The sequence below is a fragment of the Cucumis melo genome, chromosome 11, assembly GCF_025177605.1.
Source record: "Cucumis melo cultivar AY chromosome 11, USDA_Cmelo_AY_1.0, whole genome shotgun sequence".
Lineage (NCBI taxonomy): Eukaryota > Viridiplantae > Streptophyta > Magnoliopsida > Cucurbitales > Cucurbitaceae > Cucumis > Cucumis melo.
In genome coordinates, this window is record NC_066867.1 from 10,756,609 (window position 1) to 10,771,499 (window position 14,891).

The following is a 14,891-nucleotide window of genomic DNA, read 5'->3' on the forward strand; positions in this document are numbered from 1 at the left end:
TAGATTAGCAAGTTTATCACGTTAATGAATTCAGCAGAGTCGACAGATATCGGTACAGAAAAGTGTTGTCGGTCGGCTTCACACCGTCTTTCGGTCTAAGCTAGCAGGTAGTCAGGGAGAAGGTGAGACACTTTTTCTATAATGCGTCTTATAGTTCTTTCACGGTAGACATGGTAGTGTAATAATCGTACAACTCATCAGTAAGACCATTAAAATTAAATTCTTACAGATGAAGTCTATCTTTGTCCATGCAGTAAGGTTGTTGATTTGCTCCTCCGTTGGATTGGTTTTTAGAACCTCTGGTTTCTCAGTGGTACATGTGGTAGGGACTTTCTTCAAAGTGAGGAAGAACATCTTTTGCTTCCATCTCTTGAAGTGTGCTCCTTTAAAGAGAAAAGGATGGTTGAGGTCAGAGGATGTCAAATCGTGTTGGAATATAATTGTTCGGCCATCGCAGCATAATGAATTCATTTTAAAATTGTTGTTGCACTTTGTCAAGGAGTAGTAAGTTGAAAAGCTTTAACACCTAGACAGAACGCCTAGACAATACGCATGCTTTCTTGCCTTGTATCTCGTGTAAGGTACAAATATCTCACCTAGTCAAATAGTCTACTGATCACCTCACCAGTTGATCAAAATGCGCAATTGTCAAAATGCCTGATTAAATCGCCTGGTCAAAACTCAAAACTCAAATTGCAAGAAAAAAAACTGGTTAGAAGGGCTGAGTCGCGACTCTGTTTTTTTGTGTAAACAGATTTGTTGCTTCGCCGTTCCCAAGATAAAATAGCCTCGTTCTTCAATTAGTTTTGCATTGAAACTAATCTAAATTATCAACAATCAAATTAGACACTATGTTTCTCGAAACACTAAAAAGAATTTAGGGAGATAAATCGTAGTATATGTTTTCTGTATTTCCTTTCTTCATCTATAAAATGAGGAATGAAATGAGTTTTGTATAGTGAGGAAACAAAATAGAGCGGTTGGTAATTAAATATGAAGATTTAATAATGAAATTTTTTGTAGTTAATGGAAAGATTATGTTGAAAATTAAATGTAAAACTATAATAAAACGTTTGATTTTTTAATTATGTAACAAGAAACATGTCAATTATTATATCTCATCTTGCTTGACCATCTTGCCTAGGATGTCAACGTATGTGATGACTGGTGAGATATTTTAACATCTTTGCATAGCTAGCATTACCGCGTAGTCATGATCAATATAACATATATACTTACAAAATTTGATAACTCTATCGCGTAGGACTCTCAAAACTATCAATTACATAGTTTAGTCTTTATAGCATATCGGGTAAAGAATTTTTCATTCGAACAGTTTTATTATTTGGTCTAACCTATGCTGAGAAGAAAAGGAAAAAGAAAAACTCATAGTTGTAGGTTTACTTTTGAAAATAAAAGTTGAATATAACTCTACACTTTTAGATTAAATTAAACTTAATTAGAAAATAGAAATTATTTAAATAAAGTGAGACAAACAAGCAAACAAAAAAGTCAGACCTTACCAACTCAATCGATTGGGATTGATATAATCCGTCAAACCAAATTTTTGTTTGTATTGAATATTAAAACACATAATAGGAGATGTCAACCATCCATTCCAAGGACACCGAAGAAAAATAGTTAACGACTAATCCCTCAAAAGTCCTATAAATCAACGGTCACAAATTCATCACACTATTTCCCTCTTTTATCACGCATATTTATAACATGCCTTCTCTGTCTCTTTCTCGTACACTTCTCTACTCAACTTCCGACAACAAATTCTCCCAACTCCGCTAACTGCAACAATAAAAAATGAAGAGAAGATTCAAAATCATTCAAACACAATTCCCCCTTGGAATCGTTTGATCTTCTTCTTCAAATTCTAAGTTCTTAAATTTTTATAACTGCTTCCAAATTGTTACGATTTTTTATGATGAATTTACCGAGTGCTATGGCGTTGGGTGATTCCTCTTCTTTGTGGTGTTTGGTGCCTAAGTTGACGCAGTCTCCTGTCTCGTTGAAATTGGAATTCAGAGGAGGGATTTTAGGATTGCCGGCTTCCTCAATGACTTGCTCTATTGAGGCTGAGAAGCCGCCGAATCGAACCACGGAGTTGCAGCCAGTTAACGATCAGGCGGATGGGAGTATTGTTCGGAAATTGAACAAGGATATGGCCTCTTTTCATAGTAAGTTTTGTTTTCTAATTACGATATGTCGTTAGTTTGATATTGTATAAAACGTCGCGAGTTGATTGTTTCGTTGATTGGTGATATGGAATTATTGTATGAATCTATTAGTATGCACATTAGGAAATACTTCTGATTATAATAATGATCTGAAGCTGTTAGAGAATTTCTTGTAGCCACCGTTTTTAAAGTAAATTTAAAACCATTCGGATGAAGATGTGGAATGGTTCTGGCTAAGCTTCAAGTTTAGATATAGGTCATCGAGGAAACCGTGGTTGAAATGATTGGCCAGGAGGCCTAAGACTTGTTTGGAGATTTTCTAGAATAATTTATGAAAAAAAAATTTGATAAAAACATGTTTGGAGAACTTTTCTCTTTGGAAGTGATTACGGGAATATGTGCTTGTTGTTCTAAGTTCAGTCAGAAAATCGATGTGGGAATGCAACCATTGACATGAATAAATTACTCCAACTGAATAGGGAGATTAGAACTAACACTAACAGAATCAGATGGTAAGTGAAGTATATTTTTGTAAATCAACTCTTCAAGACCAAATATACTTTAAGCACAGCTTTGTGAAGCTATTATTTCCGATTTCTGCTCCCTTAACGTTGGTCTTTTTGTTTAAATATTGTTTTGTCAAAATGGACTATGGACATCTTCAGAATACTTGAGTTTAAACTTGCTAAATTTTTGTCAGACATTTCCTGCATCTAATGCATTTTCAATTTATATAAACGGTTGCAGAACCATTATCTGTGTCAAATGTATCAGCTTATCCGAATGATGATAAAAAGGTTCGAATATCATTTAAGGTATGATTTATACACACTTAGTTCCTCACCAATTTATTTAGTAAATTTTATCAGCTCTTTCATCTAAGTTAATAATGCAGGGGTTGCCAGGTTCATACAGTGAAGATGCAGCACTTAAAGCATACCCTAATTGCGAAAGTGTTCCTTGTAATGAGTTTGAAGATGCATTTAAGGTTTATAACCTATTTCATCTTTGCTGGTTTTGTTTTTGAAGATTATATGCAATTATAAAAAATTCTAGCCAACATGAATTTCTTTTTTCTTTGTAGGCTGTTGAATTATGGATGGCTGATAAAGCTGTTCTTCCAATTGAGAACTCATCAGGTGGGAGCATCCATCGCAACTATGATTTGCTTCTTCGACACAGGCTACATATTGTTGGTGAAGTGCAGTTAGCCACCAATTTGTGCCTTCTAGCTCTTCCTGGTGTGAGAGCAGAACAGTTGAAACGTGTTCTTAGCCATCCGCAGGTTAAGCTTCTTACTTCCATCCCATCCTTATCTTTTCCCTTTTTCCTCTTTCGTTTTTTTTTCTTTTTTAAAGTGTGGTCTCATGGACGCAAATGGTAAGGATTTGTTTACTTCACATAGCAGTTATTGTAATAGTTTTGAAACAACTGTCCAGAATTTGGTGGACTAAGCTGGATTCTCTCTTAGAATATTCATGAACATGTAACATTCAATCTGCACCCTCCACCAAAAAGATTCCTATTTTTTGCTCCATTGCTTCTTCTCCATGAACTTGGGTACTATTTTTAAAATAAAGTGGGTCTTTTGGAAGTAAAAAGCACTGACATTCTGTACCAAAGCATCGGTAGGGAAATTTGTTTGCCTCTAGTCAGTATATGGTTTTTTTCTTCATTAAAAAAATATAACGACACTTGAGTGTTTGATTGGACAGGCACTTGCCTTGAGTGATACTGTCTTGAATAGGTTGGGTGTTGTCCGAGAAAATGTAGATGATACAGCCGGTGCTGCTCAGGTTCTTATCTGTTAGTTTTGGTTCTTGTTACTAACTTTCTCCTACTAGGTTAATTTTCTAAAACAAATTGTCATCTTGATCTTGTATCTAGTATGTAGCATCGAGTAACCTCAGGGATGCTGGAGTTGTTGCAGGTGCTCGAACTGCAGAATTGTATGGTTTAAACATACTTGCAGAAGGAATCCAGGTAAGCATTTTTTCTTTCTAATTTTCTTTACGTTCTCATTTTATCTTAGCATATGGCCTGGTCATCGCCGTTCTTAATTAAAATTGTTTGCTTGACTTCCTTCTTTCTTTACAAAGGATGATTTAAGTAATGTGACTCGTTATCTGGTACTTACAAGGGAACCAATCATTCCAAGAACTGATAGGCCCTATAGAGTAAGCGACAATCTCATATGTGCCCATCATAGTGCCTCATATCTGCCGAACTCATAGCTTTAATAAACTTGTAGTTGAGTATTCTATTTGTTGCAGACAAGCATTGTGTTTACTTTGGATGAAGGGGCTGGAGTCTTGTTCAAAGTCTTGGCGTTGTTTGCACTAAGAGAGATTAATTTGACAAAGGTACATGCTGCATCATTGATGAATTTAATATTCTCTAAAAGTATTGTGAATTTGTTTCTAAAGTAAACTTATGTAAGAATTCTACGTGCATTAGATTGAAAGTCGACCACAAAGAAATCGCCCTTTACGAGTAGTGGATGACTCTAACATGGGTACTGCTAAGTATGTATCATTATCATCACCGTATTTAAAAGCTACTGATGCACAATTTACCTCAAACTGCTGATGGTATTGATTGATGAATCCTTTTAACATTTAATGTTTGCAGGTACTTTGACTACTTGTTCTATATTGATTTTGAAGCTTCTATGGCCGAACCACGTGCGCAGCATGCCTTGGGGCTTTTGCAGGTTTGTTGTTATATTTGTTAAATTAAGTATGTCTCAAATGTTAAGAATATTATTAACCTATCTGCATAGTCGTTTTTTTTACATGCTAGACTTCATGAATCGAATTAATATCCGAACCCTACCCACATGTACACGAAGGAGTATTAAAAAAAATACCATAATATAAACTAATTACTTTAAGCTTTTGGTTGGTAGCCACTTGACTTTTTGTTTTTAGTTTATCAAAATTAAGCCTATTAACATCTAATCCACCTTTAAATGTCTTTTACTTTTTATCAATGTTTTCAAAAAGCAAGTCAAATTTTGAAAACAGAAAAAAAGTCGTTTTTGAGTCTTTTGAAATTTAGTTAAGAATTAACACTTGTACTTAAAGAAATATGCAACAATCTATTGTAAGAAATTGAGAGGTGTTAGAAGTAGTGGGCTTGGACCTTGATGAAAGCCCATGGGTAGTTAAGATTTTCTTTGGCCTAATTTATTATTTTATAATTAGGCTCGTGCTGCCTATAAATTTCCCCCTTTTGTACTAGGTACTTGGGTTTTCACGTAAATCTGTGTGTTCTCTGTCTCTACTTTCAATATGGACATCAAGTTTCTTTTCCTTCACAACCATACAAACCAACCCGCCCTTTCACTCTTGTTCATAGTGATGTCTGAGGACCATCCAAGATAACTACCTCATCTAGGAAACAGTGGTTAGTAACCTTTATTGATGATCATACTCGTCTTATCTTGGTCTTTCTCGTCTTCGACAAATTTGAAGTCACCTCTGTCTTCAGGGACTTCTATAACACCATAAAAATGCAATTTAATACAAAAATTGCTATTTTGCGAAGTGACAATGATCTGAGTTCTAAAACCACACCCTCAATGAGTTTTTATCATTTAAAGGCATTGTTCACTAAAGTTCTTGTGCCTACACCTCCAACAAAATGGGGTAGCCGAGCGCAAAAATCATCACCTTTTGGAAGTCGCTAGTTCTCTTATGTTGTCTACTTCCCTTCCTTCCTATCTCTAAAGCGATGTTGTTCTCACCGCAACCCATCTTATCAATCGAATGCCTTTTTGTGTCCTACATTTTTAAAGTGTCTTAAACGGTCATATCCCTCTACTCGCCTCATTTTTTATATTCCTCTTCAAGTATTAAGGTGTACTGCCTATGTTTATAACCATGGCCCTAACCCACCTAAGTTTACCCCTCAAGCTCAGGCATGTGTTTTTGTTCGTTATCTTCTACATCAATGAGGCTATAAATGCTTTCATCTATCTTCTTGTAAGTACTTTGTCTCCATGGATGTTACCTTTCTTCATAATTGTCCTTTTTCTCCTATTAGCCTTCTTCAGGGGAGAGTGAAAGTGAAGAGTCTAACTCTAACTAGGTGATATCCTTAGAGTCTACTAGTCCTACTTTTGTTACCATACCAAGCTCAAATCCTCACTACATAGTCCTGCCTACAAATCAAGTTCCTTGAAAAACCTACTATTGAAGGAATCTTAGAAAAGAAGTTGGGTCTCATGCTAATCAGACAGGTCTAGTCCAAGATTCTGAACCTTTACAAGATCAAGGTATGAATGATCCCATTGACTCACATATTAACAGTGAAATAAGTGAAAGTGACAGGTTCGAGAGAACTATTCTTGAAAATATAGGTGAATAGGATAATGTTGATATTGAGGTCATCCTTGATGGAAAAGGACAGTAATTATGAAAATGACGTTAGTGCAAGAGTTACTAAAATAAAATTATGGAGGATTGTTTAGAAAATATGAGTAAGTATGGTTCGTCTCTTGATCTGCCTATTGCACTAAAGAAGGGTACCAGGTCATGCACTAAGCACTCTATTGCTAACTATGTTTCTTTTGAGAACATATCTCCTCAGCTCAGAGCCTTCACAGCCAGTCTTGACTCTACCGTGATACAAAAAAAAATATCCACATTGCTTTAGAATGTCCTAAGTGGAAAAATGTTGTCATGGAAGAGATGAGGGCCCTTGAGAAGAATAAGACTTGGGAGATCTACGTTGTACCTAAGTGACATAAAGTTGCAGGATGCAAATGGGTGTTTGTTAAATCACCAATATTATTCACATATAATAGGAGAAATAATTAGAGAAATAAGGGAAGTTGGCACAGGATGTGGTAGTTAGAGATATGGAGGGGAATTCTGAAAGAGGAAACTATAGTGGTGGGCCTAGTAGTTAGTTGGGATTGGAGAGGGATTTAGGTCGGGAAGATTGCAGAAGCAAGGGCAGAATTCTGGTGAAGAAAAAGGATTCTCACTCTTTGAAAGACAGGAGGAGAAGTATCACTGGTTTGGGTGTCTTGTTTGTAATTATTCTTTCTGTTTTATTAAATTTTATCTTGCTTAGGAATTGTTGCTTGAGACTTTGTTTTGGATAGGGAAGGATTAAGATCCTAGTAGTTTGTCTTGCTTTCTGCTTCTATCTTTCATTGTAAAAACGTTTGGATATTAATAAAATAAAATCGCCACACCGGTGTTCTATCAATTTGGTATCAAAGCACTAGAATTTGGGAAAGTGTAGGAAGATGGCCAAGAGAAGTGAAGAACGGTTGGATTTTGTGGAGCAAGAAATTCTGGAAATGCGTATAAAGTTGAAGAAACTACTCGCAACGGAGGCGAATATGCAATTAATCTTGAAAAGTATTAAGAATATAAATGTGCAAATGGAGAAGCAATAGACACAACAACAAGCGATCCTGAAATACATCAAAGGAATCATTCAAGAGAAGGCAGTTGCAATGGTTGAATTGGAGAGATCTCCAAGTGGGGGAATAGGAAGCGACTCTACGACTGAAACGTTGGCTAGGGAATCGAAGGGTGAACGAAAGAGTGAGGAGGATAAGGTATACGATAGGAGCAAGTTTAACAAGGTTGAGATGTCAATCTTCAATGGAACGGACCCTGACTCATGGTTGTTCCGAGCAGACCGTTATTTCAAAATTCACAACCTAACCAAATCAGAGAAGACGTCAATGGCTATTATCAGTATTGATGGTCCGACTCTCGACTGGTATCGATCTCAAGATGAACGTGAATCTTTCAGGAGTTGGGATGATTTGAAACAAAAGATGTTGACAAGGTCTCGAACGATTAGGGATGGAATGTTGGTAGGCAGATTTCTGACGATCAAACAGGAGACCACAGTGGAGGAGTATCGGAATGGTGGTGCTTGAGGAGACTTTCATGAATGGGCTCAGTCCATGGTTGAAGACCGAAGTTGAAGTCCTGGAACCACGAGGGTTAGCTCAAATGATGAAGTTGACCCTTAAGATTGAAAACACAGAGAGAGTGAGGAAGGAATGTGGGCTGATCAGTGTGTATGGAAATAAGTTCCAATCTACCTAAGACCAAGGAAGGGATAGAGACCAAAGCAATGGCAGCCACGACTAGTGGAAATACTCTAATGAGAACGGTCACACTCAGAGGAGTCACGACGGTGGATAACCAAAGAAAAGGACCTTCCAAGCGTTTGACAGATGCTGAATTTCAGGCTAAGAGGGAAAAGAGGTTGTGTTTTAAGTGTGAAGAGAAATATCATGTTGGTCATCGTTGTAAAGCTAAAGAACAGAAAGAGTTAAGAATACTGGTAGTACAAGAGAATGGAGAAGAGTTTGAGATCATTGAGGAAGATGGAGGATAAGAAGTGGTGGATGAGAATGTAATTGAGGTGGAAGTAGTGGAGAATTTGAACATAGAACTATCCATTAATTCAGTGGTGGGATTGACCAATTCTGGAACTATGAAGGTGAAGGATGAGAATGTGGTGGTGCTGACGGACTCTAGGGCTATCCACAATTTTATATCTGAAAAATTGGTAACCAACCTGAATCTACCGTGAAGCTACAACTAATTATAGGGTGATTTTGGGTTCAAGAGCAGCCATTTAAGGAAAAGGATTTTGTGGAAAGTAGAGGTATGGTTGGACGATTGGAAAGTTGTGGATAGCTTCTTGCTACTTGAGCTGGGTGGTGTCGATGTCATACTTGGTATTCAGTGGTTGCATTTTTTTGCAGTGACTGAAGTGGATTGGAAGCACTTGGTGATGTTCTTTCAGCACGGAGGAAGAAAGGTCATAATTTGTGGAGATCTAAGCCTCACTAAGATGGGAGTGAGTTTGAAGAGCATGATGAAAATTTGGTGAGGGAAAGACCAAAGATTTTTGGTGGAATGTCGAGCTATTGAAGGGAAGGTACCAATGGCAACCTTTTATGAAAAGGAATCCGAAACAACTGTTGATAATTCCATCCCTCCATTGTTAAAGAAATTTTCATATGTGTTTGAATGTCCAGAAACGTTGCCACCTAAGAGAGGGATAGAGCATCACATCCATCTGAAATAGGATACTAACCAGTCAATGTGAGACCTTATCGCTATGCACACCAACAAAAAGAGGAGATGGAAAGATTAGTTGATGAGATGCTGGCTTCTGGAGTAATCCAACCTAGCACCAGTCCATATTCAAGTCCTATATTGTTAGTAAGGAAGAAGGATGGAAGCTGGAGATTTTGTGTTGACTACCAAGCGCTTAATAATGTCACCATACCAGATAAATTTCCAATTCCTGTCATTGAAGAGCTGTTTGATGAGTTGAATGGTGCAAACATGTTTTCCAAGATTGACCTTAAAGCTGGCTATCATTAAATACAGATGCACTAAAAGGATGTGGAAAAAAACAACCTTTCGCATTCATGAAGGGCATTACGAGTTCCTAGTCATGCCATTTGGTTTGACTATTGCACCTTATACTTTCCAAGCGTTAACGTATGCAGGTTTTAGGCCATATATGAGGAGGTTTGTTCTGGTTTTCATTGATGACATCCTAGTATACAGGAAGCAATTGGAAGAACACATACAACACTTGGAATTGGTGCTGGAAATTCTGAGGGCAAATGAGTTGTATGCTAATCTGGGAAAATGCAGTTTTGCTAAGGAGAGTGAACTATTTGAGGCATGTTATCTCTGAAAGAGGGGTGTAAGTGGATCCCGAGAAGATTAGGGCTATTAGAGAATGGCCAACTCCAACCAATGTACGTGAGGTAAGAGGATTTTTGGGTTTGACCGAGTATTATCGTAGATTTGTACAAAATTATGACAGCATAGTAGGATCCCTTACCCAGCTGTTTAACAATGGGAGTTTCAAGTGGAATGAAGAAGCCAAGGCCTCCTTTGAAAAGTTAAAGACAGCCGTGATAACCTTACTCGTGTTAGCAATGCCAGATTTCAATTTGCCTTTTGAAATTGAAACGGATGCATCTGGCTATGGAGTGGGGGTTGCGTTAACTCAAGCTAAACGACCTATTGCCTATTTTAGTCGAACTTTAAACATGAGGGACAAGGCCATACCGGTATATGAGAAGGAATTGATAACTATAGTATTTGCAGTGCAGAGATGGAGGCCACATCTTTTGGGCCACATGTCCATTGTGAAAACTGATCAGAGATTGTTGAAATTCTTGCTAGAACAGCGTGTCATCCAACCACAATACCGGAAATGGATTGCTAAGTTGCTTGGATACTCTTTTGAAGTGGTAAACCAGGGTTAGAAAACAAAGCCGCTGATGATCTAGGGTGCCACCTACAATCCATCTGAATCAACTTCTGGTTATTGTACCTTTGTATGGGCAATCTCATAAAGAGTAAGAAGCAAGAGGTTGTGGCCAGAAGCAGTGTTGAGGCCGAGTACGAGTCTATGAGTTTATGGATGGATATGTGAGGGAATTTGGCTACAAAACGTTTTGTTTGATCTTCATCAGAATTGTGAGATACCAATGAAATTATTTTATGATGACAAGGCAGCCATTAATATCGCCAACAATCCAGTTCAACATGATAGAACTAAACATGTTGAGATTGATCGATACTTCATCAAAAAAAGGCTGGATAATGGTAGCATATGCATTCCATACATTCCTTCGAGCCAATAGGTTGCTGATGTCCTCACCAAATGACTTCTCAGATAGAACTTTGACTTTTGTGTTAGCAAGTTGGGTCTCATTAATATCTACATCCCATCCCAACTTGTAGGAGAGTGTTAGAAATAGTGGGCTTGGGCTTTGATGAGAGCTCATGGGTAGTTAAGATTTTTTTTGCCCTAATTTTTTATTTTTTTAATTAGTCTTGTGTTGCCTATAAATTTTCGTCCTTTTTGTATCTTTATGATTATCAGAAAATAATAATTACAAAATATCTTGATTTTTCTTCCGATACCTGGGTTTCCGCATAAATCTGTGTGTATTCTTTGTCTCTACTTTCAATAAGAGAAAATACACTTAAAAGCTTTTCGTCATCTGACCCTTTTCACTAGCTAAACTAACAATCCAGATACACGTACTTGAAACATATTTGTAGACCATGCTTTATGCTAACAATTACACAGGACACCCCCACAAAAACATTATGATCTTACAATCTCAACGATAAAGCATATTTATCACCACGAAACATCTCTTGTTCAAGGTTAGTTTTCAATTCTATCATATTTGTACAACTATACTTGAACTAGATCTGTTTTATAGGTTGTACAACTGTGTCCTTAACCGCTAAAAAGTAAAAACTAAACCATATTCATAAAAAATGTCATATAAAGCATATTTGTGCTGTATTCGAACATAACATAATCAACATGAGTTCCTTTTCTTGTAGGAACATGCAACGTTTCTTCGGGTACTTGGTTGCTATCCAATGGACGTGGCTAGCTAGTTAGCAGCTGCGTTCACGGCATCCATGTTCTTCCATTTCAGTTCATCTCTCCATTGTACAGAATGTGGTTATGTTCCAAAATTGACACCTTCCATGGAAGTCAAAATGGTAACTTCCAACTTACTAGCATGTAATTTGATCATAAAGTAAGTAAAATAATAATAATGTTGACAATAGTTTCTTTAAAAAAAATGTTAATAACAGCAACAATGTACTCAAGTATTATGTATATGTAGTGTTACGGTCTACCCCAAGTAATATTTCGGCTTCGTGGGTCTTTTTCTTTTCTATTTTTCCAAAGAATGTTTGAAATTGTCTTACACTTTTAATTAATCGAATAGTATATGTGCAAACTTGTAATTTTTTTTAATTTGACTATGTGGGGTAAGGAGTACATATGTCATAGTCCCCTACCCAACTAGGTTTAATTCAATGATTAATTTACTTTTAAAAGGTTTCATTTCAAGTAATTTGTATTTTCTTTGACTATCTGTTACGTAGGAATCAAATCTGTAACTTCGAGATTGACAATACAAATATTATGTCAGTAGAACTATGCTCATATTGACATTTTGATATGTGATTTTACTTTTACATTAAGGTTGCGTTTACCAATACGTAAGGAAGAATTGTGTAATCATAATGTAATTGCATTGATGGACCAATTGTAGTGGGTCACAATTGGAAATGTAATCGCGCTTGAAATTTCACAATATATCACATTTGTGGTTACAATTATCATTCTTGTTTAGAGTTAAATGGTAATGATAGTCATAACGGTACCAATAAAATGTGATAGATTGATATTACAATTAAAAAATAAATAATTAATCTTCTATTATATTAAAAGCTTAAATTATTTGGTCTTCAAGTACTCAACCCATTGGTTGGATTTTTCGATCCAAAAATGAGAAAAATGTGTTCTATATTGAATACCTTTTTTTGGGTTGAAAATGAAATAATAAAATTTGTACATTATACAATAAAATCATATCTCAAGTTGAGTTGTAATTCAAATTGGACCCTCAAACAAAAGAAAAACTGACTTTTTGAATCACATTGAATCTTGACGGTGAGACCATTATTCATCTTTGAACTTTAAGTTGGAGCAATAGTGTCTAATTGGCATCGTTCAGTTTCTGTGGGCTAAAATTTTTTACATGAAACCGTCCGATTTGGTAGAACTTTAAAATTTTGTATATTTTATGGAAAAGCTGTTGACTTAAGCTATTTGAAGTGAAAATTTTCCCTTCTTTTTGCTAAAGAAATGGGTAGATCGAAAATGTTGAACAACTTGTTTTAAATATTCTTTAGTCAAAGAAATATAACCAAAACATTAGTTCATTATGAAATCAATAGTTATGTGTTTCAAAACCAACATGTTCATATTATCTTTTTCACTAAATTTAATAATCTTAAGGGTGCGTTTGGAAGAAAGGTTGAGTTATGGAAAGGTTAGTGTTATGATAAACCTATTTTTATCATAACTCTTGTTTGGGAGAAGGGTTTAGAAATGTAGTTTTATGATAAAAGGTGTTTGGGGAAAGAGTTATGTGAGAAAGGCTATGATAGTTTTATGAATAAATGTGTTTGGGGGAAGGGTTATTGTGAGAAGAGTTATGAGGATTTTATGATAAGATGTATTTGGGGGAAGGGTTAGATGGGTAGTTTTATGGAGATTTTATAATAAGATGTGTTTGGGGAAAGGATTAGGTGGGTAGGTTTATGTGGAATTTATGATAAAATTTAGTTGGGAAAAGTGTTACGTGGGTTGGGTTATTAAATTTTTGTTTTTGTTTTATGTAGTATAATTGTTTTTAAATGACATATCAGGAAAAAAATATTATTGCATTCTTTTTTACGAATGCGTTGAACCCCTGTAATGTTATTAAATTAATAAAGACACTTGTCCAATTCCAAATTCATTTCTTAACATATTGTGAAAATTTTATTCGAATTTACTTTTTAGAAATACAAATTAATTATTGGCTATTTGTAATTAGCGATTGCGAAGCCCCCTCTTTTGAAGATATATACAAAAAAAATAGTCACAGAATTAAGGAAACCCTAAAACTATATTTTATTCATATATCACAACAAATAATAGTCAACAATACAAACCTAAATAGCTGAAGAAACTAGAACACAAAAACAAAAAAATAGAGCATCAATGAAAGAACATAAAAACAAAATCAAAACTCAATAACTTCATTTCCATCTAGGATAATGATTCTCCTCCTTGCTATTCTTAAAAACGCAACATCCAATGGAGTAAACAATTATGAGAAACACAAGTATAACAATATTAATAATCTCTTCCAGTTCCTTTTCAAATTATCCAACACTCCACCTTTGCAGGATTCACAATCGAAGCACAACTTTTTAGGTTTATTATCCCACAAACCACAATCCGGATTCGAAAAACTTGAAACATTTGCCAGTTTTTCCCACTGAGTCAAAGCCTTGTACGTGAAATTACACTCATCTGCCGGTTTGCAACACCCAGACTACAAAAAATTCACACACAAACTCTCGTTACTTATGAAATTATTTATGGGGTGGTTTACTTAAAATATAAATTGGAATTAAATCGTACCTGAATTGAAGATAAGTCTTCTTGGTAGAATTGATCAATGGTTTCAGAAGCGAATTTCTGGTTGAATTCAGCACAGACCTTGTCGTCGACTAAACAGCTTCTGATTCTATTCCAATCTTTGTTGTTCCTGACGTGATTTTGTAGCCAGTTGGAGTAATCACCGAGTCTATACTCTTTATATCCTCTGTTCGAGGGAACTTTTATGGCGTCTTTGTTGGTGACGGCGAAGGCAAAGATGGTGAAGGCGAAGAGAAGAAGGATGAGAAGGAACATAACGAAAAGGTAAATCCAGAGAAGCCATCTCACGCGATAACACGCGCCGATTAAACCCGCGAGTGAGACAAGTAGAAGAAAACACCGAATTTAACAAGAAAAGGAGGAGACCTGAATCGAACGAAATACACATAATAATGTTTGTTCGACGGAAGTGAAGGAAGAAGATTAACGAACGTTGGGGTAAACACGGCAGAAACAAGGGTTCAACGAGGAGGCAACACGGGTTCATGGAGAGGCAACGCGGATTGAAAACTAAATGCGATGGATGGGGTTTCATTTTGAAGATGGTATTAAACCCGGTTTATGAAAACCCTAAAACTAGGGTTTCCATAAACCGTGGGCCAAACGGGGTTAGGGTTGGGCTAATCCAAGCCCACAGTACTAACCCTAACCTCA

At 36.1% G+C, this 14,891-nt stretch overlaps 1 protein-coding gene and 1 pseudogene across 3 annotated transcripts; one reads left to right on the forward strand and one right to left on the reverse strand.

The window, feature by feature from the left end:
- The first annotated feature begins 1,738 nt into the window (after positions 1-1,738).
- LOC103495967 (arogenate dehydratase/prephenate dehydratase 1, chloroplastic-like) lies at positions 1,739-11,911 on the forward strand. 3 transcript variants are annotated; one of them, XR_007824802.1, is made up of 12 exons: positions 1,739-2,189; positions 2,937-3,004; positions 3,085-3,177; positions 3,274-3,474; positions 3,905-3,985; positions 4,077-4,172; positions 4,289-4,366; positions 4,463-4,552; positions 4,647-4,714; positions 4,821-4,902; positions 11,301-11,380; positions 11,567-11,797. XR_007824802.1 is itself a non-coding variant. In XM_008457666.3 (11 exons), the coding sequence occupies exons 1-11, from the start codon at positions 1,934-1,936 to the stop codon at positions 11,621-11,623; spliced, it is 1,170 nt and encodes a 389-aa protein (XP_008455888.1). In that variant the 5' UTR covers positions 1,740-1,933; the 3' UTR covers positions 11,624-11,911. The 3 variants fall into 3 exon arrangements, 2 of the variants coding, with proteins under 2 accessions (XP_050947570.1, XP_008455888.1); XM_008457666.3 differs by lacking the exon at positions 11,301-11,380 and having other exon boundaries at positions 1,740-2,189; positions 11,567-11,911; XM_051091613.1 differs by lacking the exons at positions 4,289-4,366; positions 11,301-11,380 and having other exon boundaries at positions 11,567-11,911.
- Positions 11,912-13,831: 1,920 nt separating this feature from the next.
- On the reverse strand, positions 13,832-14,570 carry LOC103496038 (tetraspanin-8-like; annotated as a pseudogene).
- Positions 14,571-14,891: the final 321 nt, after the last annotated feature.

Bases quoted from the DNA above. Each gene is read 5' to 3' on its own strand.
- LOC103495967 (XM_008457666.3), top strand. From the start codon at position 1,934: ATGATGAATTTACCGAGTGCTATGGCGTTGGGTGATTCCTCTTCTTTG. The intron at 3,005-3,084 runs GTATGATTTATA...TTAATAATGCAG, and splicing joins AGGTTCGAATATCATTTAAG to GGGTTGCCAGGTTCATACAG. The intron at 4,553-4,646 runs GTACATGCTGCA...TACGTGCATTAG, and splicing joins GAGAGATTAATTTGACAAAG to ATTGAAAGTCGACCACAAAG.